The sequence below is a fragment of the Trichophyton verrucosum genome (assembly GCF_000151505.1).
Source record: "Trichophyton verrucosum HKI 0517 chromosome Unknown contig00304_1.f1.exp, whole genome shotgun sequence".
In the NCBI taxonomy this organism is placed as follows: domain Eukaryota; kingdom Fungi; phylum Ascomycota; class Eurotiomycetes; order Onygenales; family Arthrodermataceae; genus Trichophyton; species Trichophyton verrucosum.
Window position 1 is genome coordinate 1 of NW_003315445.1, and position 23274 is coordinate 23274.

General features: G+C 49.3%; 12 protein-coding genes across 12 annotated transcripts; 7 read left to right on the forward strand and 5 right to left on the reverse strand.

The window, feature by feature from the left end:
• Window positions 1–338: 338 nt before the first annotated feature.
• TRV_03729 (uncharacterized protein) lies at window positions 339–2595 on the reverse strand (the record flags this gene model as incomplete). Its single annotated transcript, XM_003022080.1, has 2 exons — window positions 339–1717; window positions 1773–2595. The coding sequence occupies 2 exons, from the start codon at window positions 2593–2595 to the stop codon at window positions 339–341; spliced, it is 2202 nt and encodes a 733-aa protein (XP_003022126.1).
• A 307-nt stretch (window positions 2596–2902) lies between these two features.
• Window positions 2903–3796, forward strand: TRV_03730 (uncharacterized protein; the record flags this gene model as incomplete). The annotated part of the gene is made up of 3 exons (XM_003022081.1): window positions 2903–2972; window positions 3047–3684; window positions 3740–3796. 3 exons carry the CDS (start codon window positions 2903–2905, stop codon window positions 3794–3796), a joined length of 765 nt encoding a protein of 254 aa, XP_003022127.1.
• A 276-nt stretch (window positions 3797–4072) lies between these two features.
• TRV_03731 (uncharacterized protein) lies at window positions 4073–4921 on the reverse strand (the record flags this gene model as incomplete). Its single annotated transcript, XM_003022082.1, has 2 exons — window positions 4073–4760; window positions 4824–4921. 2 exons carry the CDS (start codon window positions 4919–4921, stop codon window positions 4073–4075), a joined length of 786 nt encoding a protein of 261 aa, XP_003022128.1.
• A 310-nt stretch (window positions 4922–5231) lies between these two features.
• TRV_03732 (uncharacterized protein) lies at window positions 5232–6405 on the forward strand (the record flags this gene model as incomplete). Its single annotated transcript, XM_003022083.1, has 3 exons — window positions 5232–5403; window positions 5462–6139; window positions 6311–6405. 3 exons carry the CDS (start codon window positions 5232–5234, stop codon window positions 6403–6405), a joined length of 945 nt encoding a protein of 314 aa, XP_003022129.1.
• Window positions 6406–6986: 581 nt separating this feature from the next.
• TRV_03733 (uncharacterized protein) lies at window positions 6987–7499 on the forward strand (the record flags this gene model as incomplete). Its single annotated transcript, XM_003022084.1, has 1 exon — window positions 6987–7499. The coding sequence occupies one exon, from the start codon at window positions 6987–6989 to the stop codon at window positions 7497–7499; it is 513 nt and encodes a 170-aa protein (XP_003022130.1).
• A 138-nt stretch (window positions 7500–7637) lies between these two features.
• Window positions 7638–8624, reverse strand: TRV_03734 (fumarylacetoacetate hydrolase family protein; the record flags this gene model as incomplete). Its single annotated transcript, XM_003022085.1, has 3 exons — window positions 7638–7770; window positions 7832–8583; window positions 8610–8624. The coding sequence occupies 3 exons, from the start codon at window positions 8622–8624 to the stop codon at window positions 7638–7640; spliced, it is 900 nt and encodes a 299-aa protein (XP_003022131.1).
• Window positions 8625–9800: 1176 nt separating this feature from the next.
• TRV_03735 (heat shock protein Hsp30-like, putative) lies at window positions 9801–10571 on the forward strand (the record flags this gene model as incomplete). Its single annotated transcript, XM_003022086.1, has 1 exon — window positions 9801–10571. The coding sequence occupies one exon, from the start codon at window positions 9801–9803 to the stop codon at window positions 10569–10571; it is 771 nt and encodes a 256-aa protein (XP_003022132.1).
• Window positions 10572–11452: 881 nt separating this feature from the next.
• TRV_03736 (uncharacterized protein) lies at window positions 11453–14209 on the reverse strand (the record flags this gene model as incomplete). Its single annotated transcript, XM_003022087.1, has 1 exon — window positions 11453–14209. One exon carries the CDS (start codon window positions 14207–14209, stop codon window positions 11453–11455), a length of 2757 nt encoding a protein of 918 aa, XP_003022133.1.
• A 212-nt stretch (window positions 14210–14421) lies between these two features.
• TRV_03737 (uncharacterized protein) lies at window positions 14422–14742 on the forward strand (the record flags this gene model as incomplete). Its single annotated transcript, XM_003022088.1, has 1 exon — window positions 14422–14742. The coding sequence occupies one exon, from the start codon at window positions 14422–14424 to the stop codon at window positions 14740–14742; it is 321 nt and encodes a 106-aa protein (XP_003022134.1).
• Window positions 14743–17747: 3005 nt separating this feature from the next.
• Window positions 17748–18752, forward strand: TRV_03738 (uncharacterized protein; the record flags this gene model as incomplete). The annotated part of the gene is made up of 4 exons (XM_003022089.1): window positions 17748–17824; window positions 17887–18153; window positions 18232–18384; window positions 18446–18752. The coding sequence occupies 4 exons, from the start codon at window positions 17748–17750 to the stop codon at window positions 18750–18752; spliced, it is 804 nt and encodes a 267-aa protein (XP_003022135.1).
• Window positions 18753–19646: 894 nt separating this feature from the next.
• On the reverse strand, window positions 19647–19802 carry TRV_03739 (uncharacterized protein; the record flags this gene model as incomplete). Its single annotated transcript, XM_003022090.1, has 1 exon — window positions 19647–19802. The coding sequence occupies one exon, from the start codon at window positions 19800–19802 to the stop codon at window positions 19647–19649; it is 156 nt and encodes a 51-aa protein (XP_003022136.1).
• Window positions 19803–20769: 967 nt separating this feature from the next.
• TRV_03740 (uncharacterized protein) lies at window positions 20770–22346 on the forward strand (the record flags this gene model as incomplete). Its single annotated transcript, XM_003022091.1, has 2 exons — window positions 20770–21086; window positions 21188–22346. The coding sequence occupies 2 exons, from the start codon at window positions 20770–20772 to the stop codon at window positions 22344–22346; spliced, it is 1476 nt and encodes a 491-aa protein (XP_003022137.1).
• Window positions 22347–23274: the final 928 nt, after the last annotated feature.

Here is a 23274-nt window from a genome sequence, read left to right on the forward strand (position 1 = left end):
CCTGATCGCGAGAGGCGACTGGTGGCGGAGAGATGGATGGAGAACGATTGACAAGGACTTGACAGATGCTTGATATGCACGGAAAATGCAGGTTCGACATTAGAAAGTTGGCTCTTTTTTTACACAGACGTTTCCTCGCCATAACTACGTGTTATCACCCCGGACACCTGCAGAAGATGAAGAAATTTGATAAAATACATTAACGGAATGGCAACTCCCAACACCGAGCAGTCAAGTACAGAAAATATCAGGGTCATGATGAGAAGAGACGATGAGGTGGATGTGGTGGAGGAGAAGGCGATGACGTTGGTAGTGGTGGCGGTGGTAGATGGCAGGTACTAAATGATATTGCCGGCCATGCCCATGAAGATGGCCTGTGCAGCGAGCTGGAGAGACCAAAGGCCGACCTTCTTGAAGCGTCGTGTCCGAGCCTGCTCGTCGACAACGTCTCGTGCAAAGGCATCGTATGTCTGTAAGAGGCCAGTTAGTTTGGGCTGCGTAGAAAGAAAGAGCAAGTATGTACACACCTCTGCAGAGAGATCGTCCATCAGTCCGCTGTCGAAGATGGTCCAGCTACCATCAAAGTCGCTGGCTCGCTTAACTAGCCGGCACTGGATGGGGATGAAAGTTCGTCGGCTGTTGATATACGCCACTATGGGCCTGATAAGGGCATTATTAACGTATGACAAGTCCCGGTTGAAAATAGGCACTACCGCGCGCACATTGTTCAAGTGTATGCGTAGGTCAGTGACCACAAATCGCTTGTTGTCTTCGTTCTTGGCCAGTGCGCTATCATTTGGATGGTATCGGTCGGCGGTAACAGTGGCTTCCATCCTATCGTAGAAATCGGACATGACCTTGCCCAGACTCTCGTCTGATTCAGCTGGGAGCATAAGGTCGGCAACGATGTCGACAGTGCCCTCATGGATCCATGAGAAGGGGCCTTGGACGCCCGTGTTGAGATGGTCGATGTTCAGACCGTCTATGCGGATCCGATTATGTTTCTTCCAGGGACTCCGGCCACCATCTTCTTCTAGACCGCCCTGTAGCTGGGCTCCTGTGTACCGATGTGTTTGGCGTGGGTGGATGGTGAATAGAGAATTATCATACGAACCAGACATCATGTTTGCAGACAGGAAGTCATACATGAGCCATTGTCGTCGTAGCCGTGGTAGGTCACATGAGAAGATGCTGAGGGTAAATGGCCGGAAGTTGTTAGGCTGGTATATAGTGACCAAGACGTCTTCCATCTTGAAAGAGTCCAGCTCAAAGTCCCCTGGGTTATGCTCTACCCGGTATGATTTGGGATCAATCTGAGCATCCGCTTCCGACCATTTGACATGCGTTCTGTCAACAATACCCCGAATGCCCTTGACATGTACATCTTTCAGCAGACCATGGCTATTAAACCATTTGGTAAAGGATAGCGTCACGTTGACCGTATCTATAGAGACATCGAATTGCGTGTAGTTTGAGTCCTCTGTCTCTTCATCATTCTGTTGGCGAGGGTGGTCCATCTCCTGAAATGCGGCGGCGGCAACTGTCTTGGACGATCCTTTGCTCACATTCCCCTTTCCTTGGCCTGGTCTGCGGGAGACAAACACGTTCTTGAAGGTTATCACTCCGTCACCCCATTTGGGCACAATTGCCGATTCAAAGACAACCTTCACTCCGGATGATCGAGTTAGATAGTTACCGATCCATCTTGCAAGAGTTTCTAACAGCTGTCAGTAACGGTGTTTTCTTCTTCATGGAATTGATGAATAACTCACCCTGCGCAAAAACGGTATTGATAGTAAATATGAGGAGTGAGAAGAAGGTCGTCGTCCCCAGTATAATCCACAATACATGCCCAAGTAGAACCCATGAAAAAAAAGTACTAATTTCGTCAACATTAAAGGGCCGGACACTCCTGATGGAAAACCACTTGAATCGCACTTTCAGCCGCGACCGGAATCCCGTGGCGGCAGCTAGAAGCTCTTCCTTAGTAGGCCGATGCATATGCGGTAGCCGGTCCATCAGATGGTATCGACCATGTCCTCCATCAGTCTTTGGAGGTCCAGCTGGAGTCTCTGGCCCAGGAACCGGTTTAGATGCTTCTGCATTCACGTTGGATGCCTCTGATGGTTGTTGTCTTCTCGTTTCTGGCGTATGCTCCTTTTCGCCTCCCTCCTTCGATGTATGCAGAGACCGTCTCCATCCCCAGCTGGCAGCACTCTGAAGTCCTAGGCCGTTCAAATTGTTTCCAAATCTCCTGCAGCCATGGTAAACACTCTTCTCTGTCGACGCAGCTGCACAAGCTGCCGCTCCCGTCTCTACCGTAGCTGCACTCCTCGTGGACGTTGTACCAACCACCAACAATCCGCCTGATGCAAACTGGCGACTGACTTTCCTCACATTATTCGGTCTCGAGCTCGAAAATCGCCGTATCGTCCGACTCCGAAACAGATTGAAGCTGGAAGCCGAGCCATGGCAGTTCTCTGTAAAGGGACCGAGAGCACCCTGTCGGCCGGGCTGGAGGAAGCTGGACTGGAAGCCGGAGGTGAAGCTGGTGCGCAGTGTCGAGAACAGCCGTCGTCCTATATGTCCTGACATGTCTCCTCTGGCATCATGAACGGCCCTAAGAAGCTTCTCTGATGCCTCCTTGCTCAAATTGATGCTTCTGGTCTTCCGTCAACAGCTGAAGCAAAAAATGCCGTCCAAGAAATTTTATACGTCAAGCTTCCGCAGGTTTTTCGATAAGATTGCGAAGTTTGTCTTGTTTGCATCGCGGATTTTCCCACCATCGAAAGAATATCATTTTTATCGCAACTTCAGCATCTCGATCGACGGTAACTCGACCACGGCCTGCGCTTAGTATTTGATTTGAAGATAGCCCGACGGTAATAGACATACCGGAACCATGCCAGCTCCCACCGCGCGCCTGGACAAGCCAGAGGAGAATGAGGTTTCTGCTCTACAGCCAGCCCAAAGTTTGTTCTCCCAGAAATTTCTTATCAGCAATGATGTGATGAAGGTGCAGACAGATACTGATGATATGGTGCAGATGAAGAGGATATCATGATAGATACAAGCGGTGCTCAACCGGAGGAGCCATCGGCACCGCAGACACAGGGACAGGAAGACAGTGAAATGGCTGTAGACGAGGAAGGACGACTGCGCTTCACACCCATCAAAGCATCCGGCAACGCATACAGAGTCGAAACTCGCAAAGTACCGATCCCTCCTCACCGCCTGACACCTCTCAAAGCCGAGTGGCCAAAGATATATCCTCCACTGGTCGAGCATCTGAAGCTCCAGGTGCGCATGAACATGAAGAACCGAGCAGTTGAGCTGCGCACATCGAAACACACGACCGATACAGGAGCCCTCCAAAAGGGTGAGGATTTTGTCAAAGCTTTTACTCTTGGGTTTGATACCGATGATGCTATTGCTCTTCTCCGACTGGACGATCTTTACATTGAGACGTTTGAGATTAAGGATGTCAAGACCCTTAATGGCGAACATTTGGGCAGAGCTATTGGCCGAATAGCAGGAAAAGACGGGAAGACGAAATTCGCTATTGAGAACGCTAGCAGGACTAGAGTTGTGCTTGCAGACCAGAAGATACACATCCTCGGAGGATTCAGAAATATCCATGTTGCTAGAGAAGCTATTGTCAGCTTGATCCTAGGAAGCCCTCCGGTAAGTTTGTCTTCCCCCTATAGATTTACTTTGTTCATGACTAACGCTTGCATAGGGCAAGGTATATGGAAATCTACGTACAGTTGCCTCGCGAATGAAGGAACGATTTTAAAAGTAACTCATGATATTCGGTCTCATGTCGGCGTTTTGGCTCTGCATTTTGAATGCTATTATTCGGTGTTAATTCTTTCTTTTTTTTACCTTTTATGATGCGGAATATATGGGCCTGGGAGCGAATACCTATATTATGGGATTTAGACAAAAGAAGTTCAATCGTGCCTCGGATATAGGAGAATATTAAGAGATGCATTGATACCAGATTAAAACTTCATCATTTAAGCGTGCGTCAGAGAAAGATGCGCTGGTAATATCGTCTATGAAAACATACTTAATCCCGCTTGAGTGGGCGGTACACCTCCTCTATACCATCCTTGGTGACAATCATCATCTGCAGCCCATCTCCAACCTCAATATGTCTCTCCACAGAACTAGTGAATGCATCATGTACTAGCTGCTGTGCACCCTCTCTGGAAAGAGGTTCGGGCTTCCTGGCCACAGATGCGTTACCCTGACCGCTGCCGGGAACATATTGGTTTTTGAAATTGACCTGGTTGTCCAAGAAAGGCATCATCAAACTAGCCGCCGACCCAGCCGCTCTGCAGAACTCCCTCTCATACGAACCCACAGGGTCATAGCTGTACAAAGCTCCCTTGCCCTCTTCATCAACTCCAGCCAGAATAGCATGTACGTAGTATGGGAAAAACCGTTTTGAATATAGGATCGTGGATAGACGCTGTGCACACGCTCTAACGGACATTGGTTTGTTGTGGTGGTATTCATACATCTTGACGATGGCGTCGAGTCGTTCCTTGAGAGCTCGGCCGTCGGCAGAGAAGCCAACGACACAGAGAATAATGTGGCCGCCTTCTCCGGTGTGCTCGTCTGCGCCGATCTTGAATACCTTGGGTGCATATCTGGTGTTGATGTTGTACCCAGAGACTGATCGTGTGTCGCCTGCTAGGATAGCGAAATTGTCACCGGCTATGCCGAGCGTAGAGCCACCATTGTCCGTGTATCTAACCAAAGACGCGGATTAGTCCTCGGTATAGCGTACTACTATGTTGCAGGTGAAAACTTACGGGTAGAAGCTGTGCTGTTTGGCGCCGCTTGACTGCTCTGAGAAAGAGTACCCAACAGGCTGGCTGTGAGGGTCTGGGTGGGTTAATAGCGAGTTCATCCTGAGTGGTCGAGCTGCTATACGGCCAAAAACAACACGTTTATCAAGAGTCAAAGATGAGAATAAGCCGGGTATCGCTTTGTGGGTTGCACTGTTGGCCGTTGACTGTTGACTGTTGGTATGTTGACTTGGCTCTGCTTGAAGCTCTTCAAAGCTCGACGAACGCAAGCTGGAGTTGCCTGGATTACATAAGCCACTCCTCTCCTACTTTGCGCCGAACCGGGAGGAGAAGAAACAACAAGCTGGACAGGACACAGTCAAGTTGCTACAGCTACTGCGGGCCTACCTGTTGGCGTTTGTTCGTGGAGTGATGCTTGGGTTAGGCTCATACGAAAGCAGCAGTGAGGATGAGAGCACCAAAGACACAACTGTTGGTGTAAAGTCCGCACTAGCGGTTGACCAGAAGAAACAGGGTGACGGCTTGCTTGAAGCAAAGACTCTGTCTAAAGAGCCCGTTGAGGATACGCAGAATGAAGCAACAGGTCAGTCAGACTTATTATCACATTGATGCCGTGGACAATCCTTCTCACAGTTGTGTAGGACCTAGTATACCATCTACCGAACCTGTGGACGATTCTACCAAACCTATAGTTGGGCCTTTACCACCCGCCGACTATACACCACAGCTGTCAGAAGAAACCACACAATCCGACAAACCATCGTCTTTTATTTCCATTGGCGCACTACGACGAGACATGACGCTGCCTCCGTTTCCAAATCTCGACATTCCCCCGTCTCCTCCCGGGTCACCCAATCCCGAAATGAATAAGAAATTCGAACATTTCCTATCCCTAAAGAAACAGGGCGCTCACTTTAACGAGAAGCTGGCTTCTTCTTCATCACTTAAAAATCCAAATTTACTTCAGAGTCTGATGAAGCATGCCGGGCTAGACGAAAGGGCGCAATATGGTACCTCTTTGCCCGCAGAAATATGGGATGTTACGAGTCTCCCGTCATGGGCTTACAAAGATGAGCTGTCAAAGAGCCAGCAGAGCATACGCCGCAAGCTGGAAGAGAAGAAGACTGACCGTGATGCAATCGAATTTGTCTCTGGGTCTGGGAACGGCACCCCCGCGAGTGGCAGATTAAAGTCTAGCGCGGCTGAGCGGGTCATGGCTGGTCTCAGTCGAGAACCATCTCCGCTTAAGCTGGACCAGAGCAAGCGAAATGATCAGGATAAACGACAGAGACGGGTGGATTTGGAATACAGAAGACATCGTTCGCGGTCACCGGGGAAAAGGAAACGATCTAGGTCTCGATAGGATGCATTCTTTATATTTGAGCATTAGGGAGGAGTTTGGGCGTAACTGGAGAAATAAAATATACCCGGGATAGACAGACTTTACAAAGTCACTTACATGCTATTGTACAAATTACTATCATTTGTAGTTCCTCCCATCTTTCTGACAGTAGAATCACCCATTGGCGTTGCTGATACTTTAGCTAACTGGCGAGGCGACATGTTTGCCTTGTTTGTCTTCTAGGCTGCGCTTATGTCGCAAGCTCACCAAAAACCTCCAAGCTGCATCAACAACAGACAACATCCAGCAACAAGCCACGGCCTGACCCAACGATAGGCGGATCTGTCTCTGACTCTTTCCGCAGTTACTCGGCTCCGTATTTATTTGTCTCCTTTTTCATTACGAAGTCTTGACCCAACTATCCATCATGAACCACTTTCCAGAAGTCTGGGGTCGGGTGAGCACGAAGACATACAACCCGCCATCAGCTTCGTTTAGCTAACTACTGATTTGCTGTAGCCGCGAGACGATGTGTACGGGGCCTATGATCACTCATATCTCCAGACGTCCGGCCCAACGACCCATACCCAGCGTCCAATCGTGACAGGAACCTCCGTTATTGCTGTCAAGTTCAAGGACGGCGTCGTTATAGCGTCGGACAACTTGGGTGAGCTATCCACGGCATATAGCATGTCGCGGTATTTAACTGTACTAATATAAATGTGCCAGGCTCCTATGGTTCTCTTGCCAGATTTACCGACTTGAAGCGTCTCCGGGCCTTTGACAACTCTTCCGTAGTTGGATTTGGTGGTGACGTCTCTGATATGCAGTATATCGACCGCGTCTTGAACTCCCTAGACATACAAGAAAACTATTCTACGTACGGAGAGCATTCTCTCAACGCCAAAAACCTGCACACATATTTGTCTAAACTGCTTTACCAGCGACGATCCAAGTTTGACCCCCTCTGGAACCATATCCTTGTTGCCGGACTCGACGATGAGGGCAAGCCATTCCTCAGTTCCGCAGACTTGCTAGGAACAACTTACTCCGCACCAGCCCTTGCTACAGGGTTCGGAGCCCACTTGGCTGTGCCTATTCTCCGCCGATTGTTCCCAGAGGAAAATGGGATAGACAACATCACGAAGGAACAGGCTGTTGATGCTATGAAGCAATGCATGAGGGTTCTTTTCTACAGAGATGCTAGAAGTTCAGACAGATATTCTATTGCAGTTGTTACCAAGGAAGGCGTGGAGCTTAAGGAGAACGAAGCTCTGGAGAACCAGAGCTGGGCTTTTGCTGACAGGATCAGAGGCTATGGCACCCAAGTCAACTAAGCATGACCAGTTCTTTTTCAATTTCAATTTGGTACTGCTTAGTGTTTCTCAGCCAACCCTGAGATAGACGTTGCAATTATATCCAAGAATTAAATCGTAATGACCCCCCATATTGATGCTTCCAACTGCATGGCATAGCTATAACTTAGAGGAGCCATTGACATGGACAACCTTGTTACTGCATGATCCAACATTTTCAAGCGATACCTCCACTCTGTCCCCATCTTTTAGCCAAACCTGAGGCTTTCTACCCATTCCAACCCCCTGAGGGCTGCAGTATAATTGTATGTTAGTAACCCACGCCGGAGTACCGAAGGTATTGCAGCACTTACGTTCCAGTAAATATAATATCACCAGGCAATAGTGTAGTTCCCTGCGATAGGAAAGCAACCGTCTCTGCTACCCCAAATATCATATCCTTTGTATTTGAGTTTTGCACGGCTTTACCATTCACCTTCGTTGATATCTGCAGTGCGTTTGGGTCTGGAATTATCTTTGAAGTCACTATTCCAGGACCAAAGGGAGCCCAGCCATCAAAACCCTTGCCTATACCCCATTGGCTTCCGCCACGTTTTATCTGCCATTCTCGATGGGACACATCGTTGCCCACTGAATAACCCAGCACATACTCAAGTGCCTTCGACTTCGGTACATTATGAGCCTCTTTCCCAATGATGATCAGCAACTCACATTCATAGTCCAACCCTTCGCATTCCTGGGCCATTGGATGGACGGGTATATCATCCGTCGGCCCACTAGCTGCTGTGACAGGCTTGAAGAAAAGGATTGGGTATTTGGGTAGAGGCATGTTCGATTCCTTTGCATGTTCAGCATAGTTCAAGCCCAGGCATCGTATGGTCTTGATATCTTTCCGAGCCAGTGGACAGAGCAACTTCTTCACTTCCTGGACTTGATCTGTGACCTGGTGATTGCCGAAGATTTCTCCTTTGATGACTCTGGCTTTGGTAGTTTTGGCAAGGTCACTAACACCGGAAGGAAGAATGGCATCTCCATGGTAGACCAGGCCGTCTTTGGCCAGGAAACGAACAAGGCGCTGATGAGACAAAATTAGTTCAATATTGTCCTATCATAGATGATGGGCTCTCTTACGGAGAATGCAGGCATCTTTTCCTCTTTACACTAGGTCTCTTATCGATATATCGCCTTCATTAAATGGAGTAAGTCTATCAACAGCCTAGTCATGGCGATTCAGCCGAATTGCCGGACAACTTGGATTACTAATCTCCACCGGTGCCTGTTCTGGACTAGTTAGGAAAATTGTACTCCCGAGCTGAAAATCAACAGGCCCGATCTGCAGGTGACCGGCGCAGTTCATGGACGTGTACTTCGTACAAACGGATTTCGATATTGGCTAGGAGGCCCGGAAGGAAGCAAGAGGAAAGGGTGCGTTCTTAAGTATGGGGCAGATACGATTCTCAGGGCTACAACGAGAGGTCCTGAGTTTGTACCGCCAGTGCTTCAGAGAAATTCGCAAAAAGCCTATTGTGAGTGCAGTTTATTTGTTTCACGGTCCATCAAAATCCAACAGCTAGTTAATTGATCGTATAATAGAATTCCCAGAGTAACTTCAAACAATTGGCCAGGTATGCGCTTTCCGTGACTATGTTGGGAGGACCACGTACACCACAGGCGACTTCATCCATAACCGCATTCATTTGCACCCATGAGACATCGAATACCCAACCTCGTTCAGCAAGCTAACGGAAAAATAGGGATGAATTCCGAAAAAATCAAGCCATAAGTAAAAAGGATTTTGCCGCCATCGAATTTTTGCTGAGGAAAGGTCACCGCCAGGTGGAGATGTATTCTTCGCCAGCCATCCGAAACGTTACAAGGTGATACCCTCTTCGACAAAGAAGACGGCCTTCAAGGAAAATCGAAGCTCTAGCCAGAGGGGTACATGGCACATACATATCGCCTACTGGATTCCGTCTGCATCTCTAATAACCTTGATCGAAATAATTTTATATCACGTGACTTTCATCGGAAACAAGCTTATCCGATAAACTTTCAATGATGGAACGTGCACGAAGCTTCTAGAAGCTTGGCGAATCTTGGCGAAGAAACTGGCGAAATCGAGAAGAAACTCGAAGGTTCAGGCAGCATCAAGGAGCCTCGAGCATCATGAAGCAGCCTGGAGATGATTGTTAATGTGAAGGCGATCTACAAGGATCGCGTAGCTTCTAGGACAATGGCTTCGGTCTATATAAACAACCAACTTGTCGATGAGAATCGATCTTCCTTTCTCATCACAGACAATCAGAACAACTCGACTTCTCTATGCTATTTAAGAACAACAGCCTTCAATCCACTCTGAGAAACATTCAAACTCCAAAGACTACTCTTTACAAAGTCAACAAGATTCCATCTTCAAGAAACATTATCAACACCACTCTATCAAACTACCACAACAACAAAATGGCCTTCTTCCCACGTCTCTCTGGTGGTGAATTCACCCCCCTTTTCCGTCTTCTTGACGACTATGATGCCCACCGTGCTTGTGCATCTGAGACCAACATCGCTCGCTCCTTTGCTCCAAAGTTCGATGTGAGGGAGTGCAAGGATGGGTACCATCTTGACGGAGAAACTCCCGGTGTCAGCCAGAAGGATATTGAGATTGAATTCACCGATCCTCAAACACTCGTTGTTCGCGGCAAAACCAAGCGCGAGTACACTTCCACCAACATGAACAACAACGCTATCGAAGAGGCTCCAACTCCTGCAGCTATCGAAGATGAGCCGGAGTCTTCCAGACGCAACTCCCACCAAGCCACTGTTGAAGATGAGGAGCCAGCCACTACTTCTCGCCCTGCCTCTCCCGCTAGGGACAACAAAGTCACCAAGGCTAGCAACAACTCCGTCAAGAAAGCTGATGCACCTTCCTTCAAGTACTGGATGACCGAACGCTCTGTTGGCGAGTTCAACCGGGTCTTCAAGTTCCCATCCCGAGTCGACCAGGATGCAGTCAGTGCTAGCCTGAAGGATGGTATCCTCTCCATCAAGGTGCCCAAGGCAGCTCCACCAACTCTCAAGAAGATCAACATTGCGTGAATGAGAAATGAGGACCAATATGTCTTGTCCTTTTAATGATGCATGTGACTTTACGAATGATCCTGCGCATTTTATGATGGTTATGGGAAATTGATGAGTCTGGCGCATTCCGACTTTTTCTTTCGCAGTTCTGTATTCTAATTTGACGTTGTGGCTTTGTTTCCTTGGTGCTTTCTATGACACTGTATTTATTATAGCCAGCCTCTTACCAGTCTTTACATTAATAATTCACATACTTATCTTTTAACAACTTTTCCATTCCTCAGATTATCAGAACCAAAGTACACTTATATTCATACAGTTATTTATCCTATGCTATCGTATAATGTAGCGGGTAGTTTCCCGAAGCTATGTGCTCTGCCAACATTACGGCAGGGAGGATTGTACATATCCCCGAAAATTAAAGAAATCGATGAATGACTCAGTAAAATAGCCAATGCAGTTGAATACTTCAAAATTTTGAATAGAAGGCAATAAATCAAATACAATTCCACCCAACCAACCGGCCAACCATCCACAACATGTCCGCTAAAAAGGCAAAATACTAATGAATAAATAAAAACATTAAGAAAATAAGGCATGCAGCCTGTAAAGGATTGGTTGAGGTGTCATTAAATTCGTGACATGGAATATCACATTAACGTAAGACATAAGGACAAACGATCGTCTGCTGGGTATATATAGAGCGAGTGTAGCAGCTGGGTATTGTATATTCAGCGAGGGTCATATAAGCAACGTCATGGACGAGTAAAATTTTGCACAAGTTAAAAAAGAGTATATGCATGCTTTTAAGCCTTGGTGAAATAGGGATGCTTTAAATGGAATGGAAGTTGGTATCAGAAGATAGAAAGAAGGGAAGAAGAATGCGAAAGAGGTGTTAATCAAAGATAACTTTCAATATGGTTGAGCGCACCCGGTTTCTGATGCGCCAGAGCCATTTGCGCAGCACAAGTTGTCGATGGGGCGCCGGGTAGGTGACTTGAGCGCCTCTCAGTCACAGTTGATTTAAGCTGGGAGAAGCGGTATGATGTTGGTGGTGTGGATTGATATTTCGCTTTCCGAGACTTGCGATCGAAGAAGACATCACGGACCGGCGATGGTGGGAAAGTGGAGTATCGACCGCTTGGCTTTTGATTGATAGACGAAGAGAAGCTGAAATGTGATGCGCTCCTATGGAGTTTTTTGGGTTGCCGAGTTGTAGCTGTAGACTGGTTGATCGATTCCTGAAGGGATTTCCTAGGTTGGTAGTTGTCGAGAGCAGACTTGTTAAGGTCTAGATTTAGCGGGAGGAGTTCCAGGTCTAGTTCTGGGTCAGTGGAGAGGGATCCCCACAAGTTGTTGTCTATTTTAACAGGGGTGTGGTTATCGATATAGTTTATCAGGTCTGCAGGACTGGTGTCGGTAAGCAGCTTCAGGTCGCCCATCGAAGTTGAGCGCGATAGTGGCGGGGTGAGCATCTGGGCTTCGGGAAAGCGAGGATGACCAGGCGGTGGGAGAGCCGGAAGAGGTTTGTCTTTGTTAATACCCTTTGACGGCCTCGAAGAGGTGGCATCTGAAGCCGATCTTGCGTGGACATGGGGGGCAGTGGGTGGTTTTCCTCCTGTCATCCGGGCGGGAGTCGAGTCTCGATACCTCCTATTAGGTCGTTTAGTTGTGCTGCTCTTGGGTGGGTTACTCTTGGTCATATTGCTAGCAGACGCATGGGACTTGGTTGTATGTTCCTTGCTAGAGTAGCTCTTGTGGGAACTCCCCTTAGCATGGCTTCTAGCATGGCTTCTTGACGACCGTTCATTATTAGAACTTCTATGGGTACGATCCTTAGGGGAGGGTTCCCTAGGAGAAATGCACTTGGGAGAAATTTCAATAGCAAGGCCCACAGGAGAAGGAATCTTACACTGAGTATGTTGACTATCCGCAGGCCGGGGGCGGGAAACCTGCATAGACTGACGGAACCGTGGTGGTATAGGCGGTGGACGAGAGGGTTCAAATTTGGCTCTGACGGGGTATGTTGGGTCCAGGTTATATTCAGACATGGAATCTGCTTTATTTTCATAAGTAGGTTCCTGAGGCTGCTGCTTGGGCCGAATCTCTTGGCTTGTATAAGGCTCAACCGGGTATCTAAGATGGGCTGGAGGCCAGGGGAAGACAGCGTTGATAATCTCCTTGTCTCCATGAGAAGTGATTGAGATTGTGCCCTCGACTGGATCATTAATACCTCCGTCACAGTGGATGAGCGCCTGATTCGAGTCTCCATCGAACAAGCGACCGTTTCTATCCCTCGAGTTCCTCTGTCGTGACGATGTGTAGCGGTGTCTGGAGGCTGACTTTCCCGAGGCGGAGCTGTATCCGCTGTCGGTCTTGTTCAGAGCACCAGAGCGCTTACTAGACTCCAGCTTCGTCGTCTCTTGGCGTTCTTTGCTCAGGGACGAGTGGAAATGGGGATCGTGGAAGCTCTCGTGGGATTGGACGGTATCATCCCAGAAGACAGGAATCTCCATTCCTTCATCTTCAAAGAGGTTGTCATCGTGTTCAGTTTGCTTCGTGGTTGTCACCAACATAGGCGTAGGCTGGACAGATGGCGGAGTCAGTGGTCTGAGATGAGCCGAATCCGGGCTTCCGAAACCCGCTGGCGAAGTAGGGCAGTCATCGAACCAGGAGACACTTGGTCTTCGAGAGGTCACCAAAGGAGTGAGCTTTGGCTTAGACCGAGGGGATGACTGGGTAGCGAACTCTGGGAGGTGTTGGGCTTCGACCGCGCCCTCCGAACGACGTATGTTCAGCCTGGAGGACGACCTCTTTGGGATAGGAGGAGGAGGAGTAGCAATAGCAGGCATGGTAACAGGCTCTTCAGCTCTAACCATGACTGTCTCCATCTCTGGCAGTGGTTCTTGCACTTGCTCTGTCTCCGTCTCTGGTTTAGAGTCCAACTGCTCTATGGCATTCAAGTCTGGATAAGACCTTTGTTTCTTGCTGCTAGGTGCTGGCGAGGCGCAGCCGTTTACAACATGGAGAGAGCCAAACTTGAAGGTTCCTAGGTGCGTATAGCCTTGTTCGCTCGGACTGATAGCTCGAGCTGGGGAGGCAGATCTTGGTCTTGGATAGGCAGCAGAGGTGGTAGTCGTAGCGGCAGTATCAGTAGCAGCACCAACGTCAGTCCAACTTCTTCGCAGCGGTTCTGGGTTAGACTTATAGTGGAAGACGGAGTCGTCCTGATGAGAGGTGTGTTGCCTTGACTTGCTGAAGAGCGGGAATCTAGTCGAGATATTAAATGACCGTCGGCGGGCTGAGACTAAACGAGGCTGTCCTGACGGAGGATTCTGGGGCGACGGCATCGGCGCATCAGTATTACCATGATGACCACCAACAGCAGCGGCGGCAGTAGAACCACCGCCAATGAGTCCCAGGCCAACAAGAGCTGGCGACGCTGGATCTGGTGCCCGCGGATGGCTGACTGCAGCAGAGGCAGCATTATTATCTCCGTTTGAAGTGAGAGACAAACGACGCTGGAAGTTAGATTTTGACCGAGAAAAACGGCGTTTAAAGCCATCCATCTTGGTTGATATGGGCGAGCGAGGTTCTTCTTCTACCGCCGGAGACGCTCCTGATGATGCTGGCGATGCGCTGTTCTTCACGCTCATGCGACCGAGGAGCTGTCGTCTGAATTCAAAGAACTCCTCGAGCGGCGTAGACGGTGTTTGGTACGGGTCTGGCACCGCATAGTCTATACACCACTGGCATTGGCAAGGCTGTGGCTGCCCTTCAACCGGCGACTTGTTGGGTACATCCTGCGACGTCTTCCCTGAAGATTCCGGAGCTCCCGCAGCTGCTGCGGCTACCAGAGACGTTGAAGATGCTAAAGCTGCTGCAGACAATGGCCTTGATAGACGATTGTGGTGGTGTTTTGACTGTGTATTTCCCATCTTCCTCCAACTCTGATGTTGCTGCGGCAGCTAGTTACCTGCTGGTCTCCGTGGACAAACGGGCAGCTCGCCCTTCTCTCGTATCAATTGATGGAGCGAGGAAAAAAAGAGGGAGCATCGAGCATCCAGAAAGAGAGAGCTCTCCCAATAATAACAGCTCCCCGAAGCTCCCTGAGCTCCCAAAGCTCCTTTTCGTCCCCTCTCGTTCAGATCCTCCAGGGCCTGGCCAGGGTGGAAGGAAACCAAATTAGACTGAAATTAGCCTAGCAGAATCCCTACCTATACAACGGTTCATAGCAACGAAGGATCAAGCCGGCGAAGAGGAAGCAGACAGACGCCGTGAGAAGAAGAAAGACGAAGACCAACAGGACGGGTGACGGCGAGGGATAATTAAGGTCGATATCCCTCAGGCGAGGCGTGCTCCCTGTCCGCCACTGGCATCGACAGGTGTCCCTTTTTTTTGTCTTCCTCCCTGCAGGCGAAGCTGTCTATCAAAGATGCAGCCGGCGCCTATCGCTCTATCGTTCTCTTCCTACTCATGCGATCTGAAACTCCCCGCATAAAGAAGAAGAAAAGAAGGTAAACACGTTTAAAACCCGGCAGCTATCAGCGAATGAAGCACCGACAAGCTGCGGAATATATAACTCGCAGCAAGGGGGGGCAAAGGGGGTGTTGGGGGCCGTCATGCTCGCTGTCACCAAGTCCAACTTCCTGCTGTCAAGATGTCCAAGGTTCGCCATGGTGCAACTTAGAATGGGAAAAGGGAGAGCTTCCCGTCACACAGCAAGGCATGGGTTGACGTTTGTTGCTGTCGAGTTGTCAAGAGTTGCCTCTGGGCGAGACGTGGATAACTATGATGTTATGCTTAACCAGCTTCTTCATGCCTGGTCGGGAGAAAAGCTTGAGGCTGGGCGACTTCGCCCCGTACTTAATACAGCTTGGCTGTCTCGTCCAGCTTCTGATAGTTGAGCATATATTCTGTTCTGTCGATGGAGCGTATACAAAAGGCCTGGATGTTCATGATCTCATTCTCATATGATGATCCTGATCCCCAGCTAACTACTGTTTGTTACTTGGATAGTTACTTCGCCGGGGGGGAGGGTGAGAGCCTAATGAACTGTCGTAGCAGTAGCTAGCCGCTGTCGTTGTTGGCCCCTATTCCTCCACAGATGGAGACGGCTTACACTGACTTTTTTTGGCCATAGCTGACAGTCCTAGCCGCCGTGAGACGAGTGCTTTCACCTCAATATTATCTGTGCCAGGAGGACGAAGAGACTCACATGTGTTGATAGGCGTGGATCGCTGGGTTGCGCAAGTCCCGTCGTATCTTGTCACACAGCTCTCTCGTCTCTTAATTGACCACGAACCAGTCTCGGTGCCATATCGGGAGAGGAGAATGAGGAGAGATCAAAAGACTCCTGCGAACAGCAGATTCGCCCAGCTGTCCAACCCTTTCCCCCCATCCTACTTAGTTGATTCGCTTCGCAATTGTATGAAGCTGGTTATCCGGCTGGTAGCTTCAGGATGGACCGAAGGCCAAGGCGGCCGCGAGCTCCACACAGAATAATTCAATGCTTCATCGAGGAAACAAGAGGCAGCTAATATCTGATCCATAGTATCATAGTTGTCGTTTCTATTCATGGCCCATATTTATAGAGGAACACCTCAGAGAGCGCCGGTTTCACAGGTAACCTCTTTAGCTCTTTTAGGTAAAATTAACTAGTCAACGGTGATATCCGTGCTGATGATATGTTTGTCTCCGTCGAAAAGTAGCAGCTACTTAGTTAGATGCTGAATAACTGTTGTCGAACCGAGTTTCAATCGTTCTGAACTCATTGAAACGCCTCCTCTCTGATAGCTATCGATGGTTGAAATTTTCTTCAAGGAGGCGACAACTTAACCTGGTCGTGTAGGAGTTGAAGCTGCTAGTCAGTTATCCAAAGCTTTAGCCATCCTACAAGTTTGCTCTCCATGACGTTGTCGCTTGTCATGAATCTGACGTCCTTGGAGGCGTTGGTTCCAGAATTTCAGAAGAATTGTTTGAAGTAGACCTATTGCTGGCTTCATCATAGCTTAGCTACTCACTGAGTGTATGATCGAGCACTGCATTATATGGGCAATAAATATCCGATTTGTTGGTAGAGATAACATCATGGTGGCGACCACTGCATGTTCAGTCCATCATCGCATACGGAGTAGCCCGCGACGACTCCTCTGGCACGGAGGACGGCTTTTGATATCATTGCCATCGCCTGCCATGGTCACCATCGCTGTGAAGCTACGGCGAAGCGTCGAGTTCAGGCTCGATAGCAGTCTCTAACTGCACAACAGCGATGTTTCCCTGTTGTTGTTTAAAGACCAAAAAACTCGTTATTTAAATGGCCACCCACATGACTTTTTTCACTGATCGATGCCCTTCTATGCCATGGAGTACTCCGTAGTTAACAAGCCAGCCTTTTTCTTTGCCATTCTCTGCTTCGTTGAGCGTTAGAATGTTCTGTGCCATCAGAACTGATCTGGTGCTTCAACCTTCCCGTACTTTGCAGGCAGTTATATATGCTCACGCTTATATCCTGCAAACCGGATATATATACCCCGTACGGAGAATGGCATGCTTGTTCCCACCAGCCTAGATCAAGGACCTCGCTCCGTATCCGATTTTTGAGCCGTATTTGGGATGCGACACCTCCCCCTGGTCCACCCGGCTGCCCGGTTAAGCGTCCAGCCCGAGATAGTTACCCCATGACAGTGTTTAATCAGGCGCTAAACACCCTTGAGTGTTTCCGGGACCTTTCCCCGTAATCTTAGCGAAGCAAGCGGTGAAGATGTTTACTCCCGTCTGATGTCTGATGGTGTACAGCAGAGGGCTGAGATACATACAGCCAGCTCATGCAGCGGAAAAATGCATGCTGGCACCACTTCGGCCATCAGGGATCGTCAGGCCAAGATCATGCATGATCATAATAGTACCCCGTATTGCCTGGAAGAGGCTGTCCACTATGTAGATAGCGTGACAGATACATGGACTGCCAATACTGCCTTAAATATTTGGCTGTCCGTTGGATCTATCCTATTTTCCTTCCTTCATCCTCCTCGCATCACCCCCTTATGTTCGAGGGTGACCGTCACGACGAGGACCGCTGTGTGCTCGCTGCTGGAGATGCATGCTGTCAGGTTATTCAATTAACTTGAACGCATAGGCCTTCGTTTCTCCTTATTTACTCTCATCAGGTGAAACTAGTTGGAGTTTTTCCCGATGTCGCAATCATCGAATGTGATAACCACCCTGGCGGATAATGCTGATATCTCGATATCAGACGAGGGTACCATCTGGTACGTTGATTCTTTTGTCTTCATATTGTATAACCATGAAGTCGTGTTGACCTCTTATCCAGGTACTGGGTTGTCACAGGCATCTTCTCCCTCTCTGCCGTTGCTTTTCTAGTTGGCAGCTTCGTCGTCCGCAACCCAAATGTTCGACTTCAATACTACCTCTCGGCGCTCTCGAGCTATATCCTCTCCATGGCATATTTCGCCATGGGCGCCAATCTCGGATGGGTAGCAGTCGAGGTTGAATTCCGTCGAGTGGGCCAGTTCGTCGTCATCGATAATGGAACCGAGAATCCTACTCGACAAGTCTTCTGGATCCGCTATGCTGGCTGGTGAGAACGTCCTTTCCAACAAGATAGATACCAGCAACCTAGTTAGTTACCTTCACCTGCTAACAGGTCATCATCCAGGCTGCTCGCAACACCCCTCCTGATGACGCAGTTGCTCCTGCTAATAAAAGCTCCGTTGAAACTCATCCTCCACGAAGTCTTCATGGTAAGCATAGTGATGATGACCGGCCTTGGAGCTGCCCTGATACCCAACGCGTACAAGTGGGCGTACTTGTAAGTTGTTCCCTGTCCATCCCGGTGCCTGTATTGCCTTTGATTCTGACGCAGCTATCAGTGTCTATGGCTTCTTTGCATGTGCTGCCCTCGGCTGGACGATGCTGAAGTCCGGTTACAACCACGTACGCGCAACAACGCCCTCTTTGAAACGGGTGTATCTCATGTTCTGCATTGCAGTATCGATAATATTCCTGTTGTATGGCTTAGCATGGGGCATGAACGAGGGAGGCAACTTCATGTCTCCTACTGGTGAAGCAGTCTTCTATGGCATTCTTGATATATGGGGAGGACCGCTTTACTGTGTGTTTCTTCTATGGGCGGCTCATCGGTATTATCGAACGGAAATGCTGCAGCTTCCCATCTAAAGGTTGCCATTGTTATATCGCGATCCGAAATAGATAGATAGAACCAATTTAAATGGCTATTCGTTCACTGCTTGTTCCCTTTATGCGCTTTCAGTAAAACCGTGGTGGATGATGAGAGGTTGATTGACGTTGAAATAAGGTCAATAACTTTTTGTCTTTGTCGTGGCTGAAAACTTCCGCTCGGCTATCTAACCGCATGCCAGTGACCTTTCTATACATAACTCGTTTCGAGAGGAATATGTATGACATGTCGAGCATTCTACAGAGTACCATGGACGATACACTAAGTAATCCGGGTCTGTAGCCATCTACGGAGTCACCATGTTATCATCAGCTTGCTATAGGATCTACCTCAGAGTTACCTTGTCAATAGTCGCCATGCCAACGGTCTAGTCCAGTCCATGACTACCTTTACAGGACCGCAATTTAAATGACTTCGTGTTCATTTCATGCCGTTTTCGGTCGCTGTGATGGGGTAGAATCCTGGTATTCAGGGAACAGGGGAATAGAGAGGATACAGGTTATATCCTAATAATTATAGCTTGGGCATGAAGTTTTTTTTTAATAGCGGTATCTCTGTTGTCTGAATGGAAGAGGTACGGACAAAATAGGTTCAATAATGCCTGTACCAACAGTAAAAGCAGCTCCCGAGATCCATACTTCTTGCGTAAAGTCTAGTGACCAGGCGAGCGAGCCTAGACAAGTTCCTATCCTTCCTATCCACATCTATGGCGCTGGTATCGAAATGTGAAAGGACGTCAGCGATGGTTTTCAAAAGGGGGTATAAGAATCTAGGACATACGTAGCAGATGCATCCACCGCGCGTGCCGCATTCATGCCTATTGATGCATCTACGGCCTGGGTGGCATCTTCCGGGCTAGCATCTGGTTAGCCTTATGCCTTGTCCGCAGCTGTTATATGCACGTTATCAATGAAACTTACGTCCCTGATGCCGAGTGACTCGGCCAGCTGAGGTGCGGAAAAGGTATCAACAACACCAGCAATGGCAGAGCTGGTGAGCAGAAGAGTAATGAACCAGTGAAGCTGCATGTTCGGAGACGAATTCGGGTATGATTGGTTATATAGTTGATTTCCTAGTCAACAGTTTGGCGGATAAATGGAATGCTTGGAAATGAACTCCTGCATCCTTGATTCCAACGGCCATGAAAGCTCTTTATATAGCATCTTGAGACGCTATTGAAGAGGTATCGAATGCATGAGATCTGAATTTGAAAGCAAAGTTACACTGTTTCTGTGTGTTTCCGTGGAAAACCTCATGGTTGTAGATGGTAGAACAGAGTCACCTTCATGATCTTTGTTCTGTGGTATGTATTGGGTATAATAGTAATGAACCGCAAGATCCGGGTGGGATATGAGCATCCCATCCATTGAATTTGGCTGCTCTCTTTCTTGAAGGCGGACCTCATGGCATTCTCCACGGTCTGCTGGCACCGTAGTCAGATATTTGAACAGTCCCGGAAACAGCCAGACTGGCCCAATCCCACTGTATTGGATTTCCCCAGCAGCAAGACGAGAAATGCTGGTGCAACATCCGCCTGAGTGGCAATGCCATCGCAGGGATACCTCAGGTAGTTATCCCCCAAGTATCTCATCTCAGCGCTGGAAAATCCGGCAGCGAGGACCAAACCAGCATCCGGCCGAGGGCAAAGGACGATAACCAGCGGCCGCTCGAACCCCCCAGCCAGTCCTGCCCAGCAGCCACTCTTGATCCTTGCCGGCTATCGTATTTTCGTCCCTTTGTCTGCTGACGAGCTGGCGGTGTGGGCGACAGCCGGCTAACCGTCGCTGTCTCCCGGTGGTGCTTGTCCGCACAGTTGGTTACCGACATATAAAAAACAGCGTCCTACTCTGTCTTCATCCCAGTCACCGTGAGACTCCGTCCTGATAACGTCGTGCAGACCAAGGCAGACACGCAAGAGCCCGCCTGTATATCGCGATCAAACCCGGCGTTAACGAGAGTCGACTGCGGGCTTACTAGCTGGTTGGTGAGCTGGCGATGGCGCTTGTCCCCCCACCGGCGGCGGCTGAATTAGCGATAGCCCCTACAGACCCGCCGGCTGTTTCGACATGCTCGACGCCGAGAGCTCGATACGATGAGGCTGCGGCCGATGGGAAGTCTGACAGTGACGTCGAGGACCGCTTCGACGGCGCAGGAAGGGCTGCGGATGGGCCAGGCAGCAATGGTGACGCTGAGGGCCGGTATTCGAGACGCCGGCCCAACGACGATGGCATCTACTACCCCGAAGGCGGCTTCAAGGCGTGGATGGTCGTCGTGGGATCTTGCTTTGGCACTGCCGTTACTCTGGGGATGATGTGAGTTGATACCAGCATGCTAGTTAACTAACTACGTGTCACATCGCTTTGCTGCTCGTTTGCTTGTTTGTGTTTGACCAGCTTGCTCACGACGGGTACAGGAACACAGTCGGTACAATTCAGGCCTATGTCCGCGAGCACCAGCTCAAGGAGTATGACGAGGGTACAACCGGATGGATATTCAGTACCTTCATCTTCCTTGGTTTCTTCGGCGGCGTCCAGGTTGGGCCAGTGTTTGACGCCCATGGCCCCAGGATGCTGATACTCGCCGGCAGCGTCTGTCTGGGTGCCAGCATGCTGCTGCTCGGACTGTGTACGCAGTACTGGCATTTCATGCTCTGCTTCGGCATCCTTGGTGGGACGGGAGCCTCCCTGATCTTCACGCCTGCTCTATCAGCCATCAGCCACTGGTTCAACGAGAAGAGGGCAACGGCTACTGGGATTGCTGCGGCGGGCGGCTCAGTCGGCGGGATTGTTTTCCCTCTCGCCTTGCAGAAGCTATATACAGTGGTCTCGTTTGCATGGGCTACAAGAATCGTTGGATTCGTCGTGATATTTTGCTGTGCCGTGGCGGTCATACTGGTGCGTTCACGTCTGCCCCCAAAGCCCGGACAGACGGTTATACCCAGCCTACGCATCCTACGCAACCCGGCATATCTATCTGTCACTCTGGGGACATATTTCATGGAATGGGCTCTCTTTGTCCCAATTGCGTATATCACCGCATTTGCCCTGTCGACGGGTGCCATGTCCACCGCGTTCTCCTACCAGCTAATAGCTATAATGAATGCGGGATCCAGCATTGGCCGAGCGCTACCTGGATACGTGGCTGACAAGCTTGGTCGTTTCAACAACATGATTGCTGCTCTTGTTATCTGCACAGCCATGACCATTACTCTATGGCTGCCTGCCTCGCTCCTTACCACAACTCCTTCCTCAGCACCGACAATCAAAGCATTGTCCATTGTGTTTGCTTTGATATTTGGCTTTGCTTCTGGGTCCAATGTCTCCTTAGCTCCGGTGTGCGTGGGCCAGCTGTGTGACACGAATGAATATGGGAGATACTATGCAACATGTTATACGATCGTCTCTTTCGGCACCCTCACAGGCATTCCGATTGCGGGGAGTCTTCTCCAGCATACTGGCGGACGATACTGGGGAGTTGTTTTATGGACCACTCTTTGCTACGTTATTTCTTTAGCCTGCTTCATCTGGGGCCGAGCTTGCTGCGTCGGATGGAAACTGGGGGTTAAGTTTTAGAGTGCTTTTTTCCTGAATAGAACCGCTATCTAGATAGGCAGGCAGCGAGTTTCTCGAAGCTTGAGGGGGAGAGGGGGATAGTTCATATTATTGCTGCATATATATTAATGGCGGGATAAAGGCTGTGCTAGTTGTATATATGTAAAAAAGACATACTGGCGCTGTGTTTGTTAGTTCCTCTCTTCCGCTTCGTGTAGCACAGCATGAGACCCTGGTAGCCAGCGGACTAGTCAGTCACACCGGCCAGTAACTAATGGCCACATCGTGTACTAAACGAGTCATTCAATATCAGAAAGCACAACACCCTCACTGCACATGGCGACAAGATAATGTCCTCGACTTCTTCAATGTCTTCTCCATCCTCTCCTGCTTCCACACTCTCTCCTCGAGCCGCTTCGGAAGAAGAGCGTCCGGTGGAGAAAATCCGGCCCGGAGCTGCGGCCCGCCGGGGCTCCATAACCATAACTGTAAATCCAAGTGGACTCGCTCCATCGGGCATTAAAACTAGCAGGACAAAAAGGACATCTACGATTCGGCTATTGTTACAGAGACTCCTTACTAGCAAAGTATGGCCGTTGTAATTATATGTTTGTTATATATTGCATATGTACAGTCGTAGCTCATGTGGGTATCTTTACATCGACACAATCCTCTCCTGGCTCTCTGTTCTCCCATCCGTTCTGGTATGGCTATGGTCTGCATCGGACCGGACAGCCCCCATGGAAAGGGTGTCATTGTGAGTAACCGAGTGTGAGGGCCTCCCATCCAGGGTGGTCAAAGTAGGGGCCGATCTGCTGAATCTGTAGTCTTTTATTCGGTGCGGAAAGTGCTCAATGCTGTGAGACAACGTCTCAAAGGCAGACCGGGACCTTGGAAATATCAAGAAAAATGACTGGCGGAGCATGGGCAAACAAGCAACAATGATGCC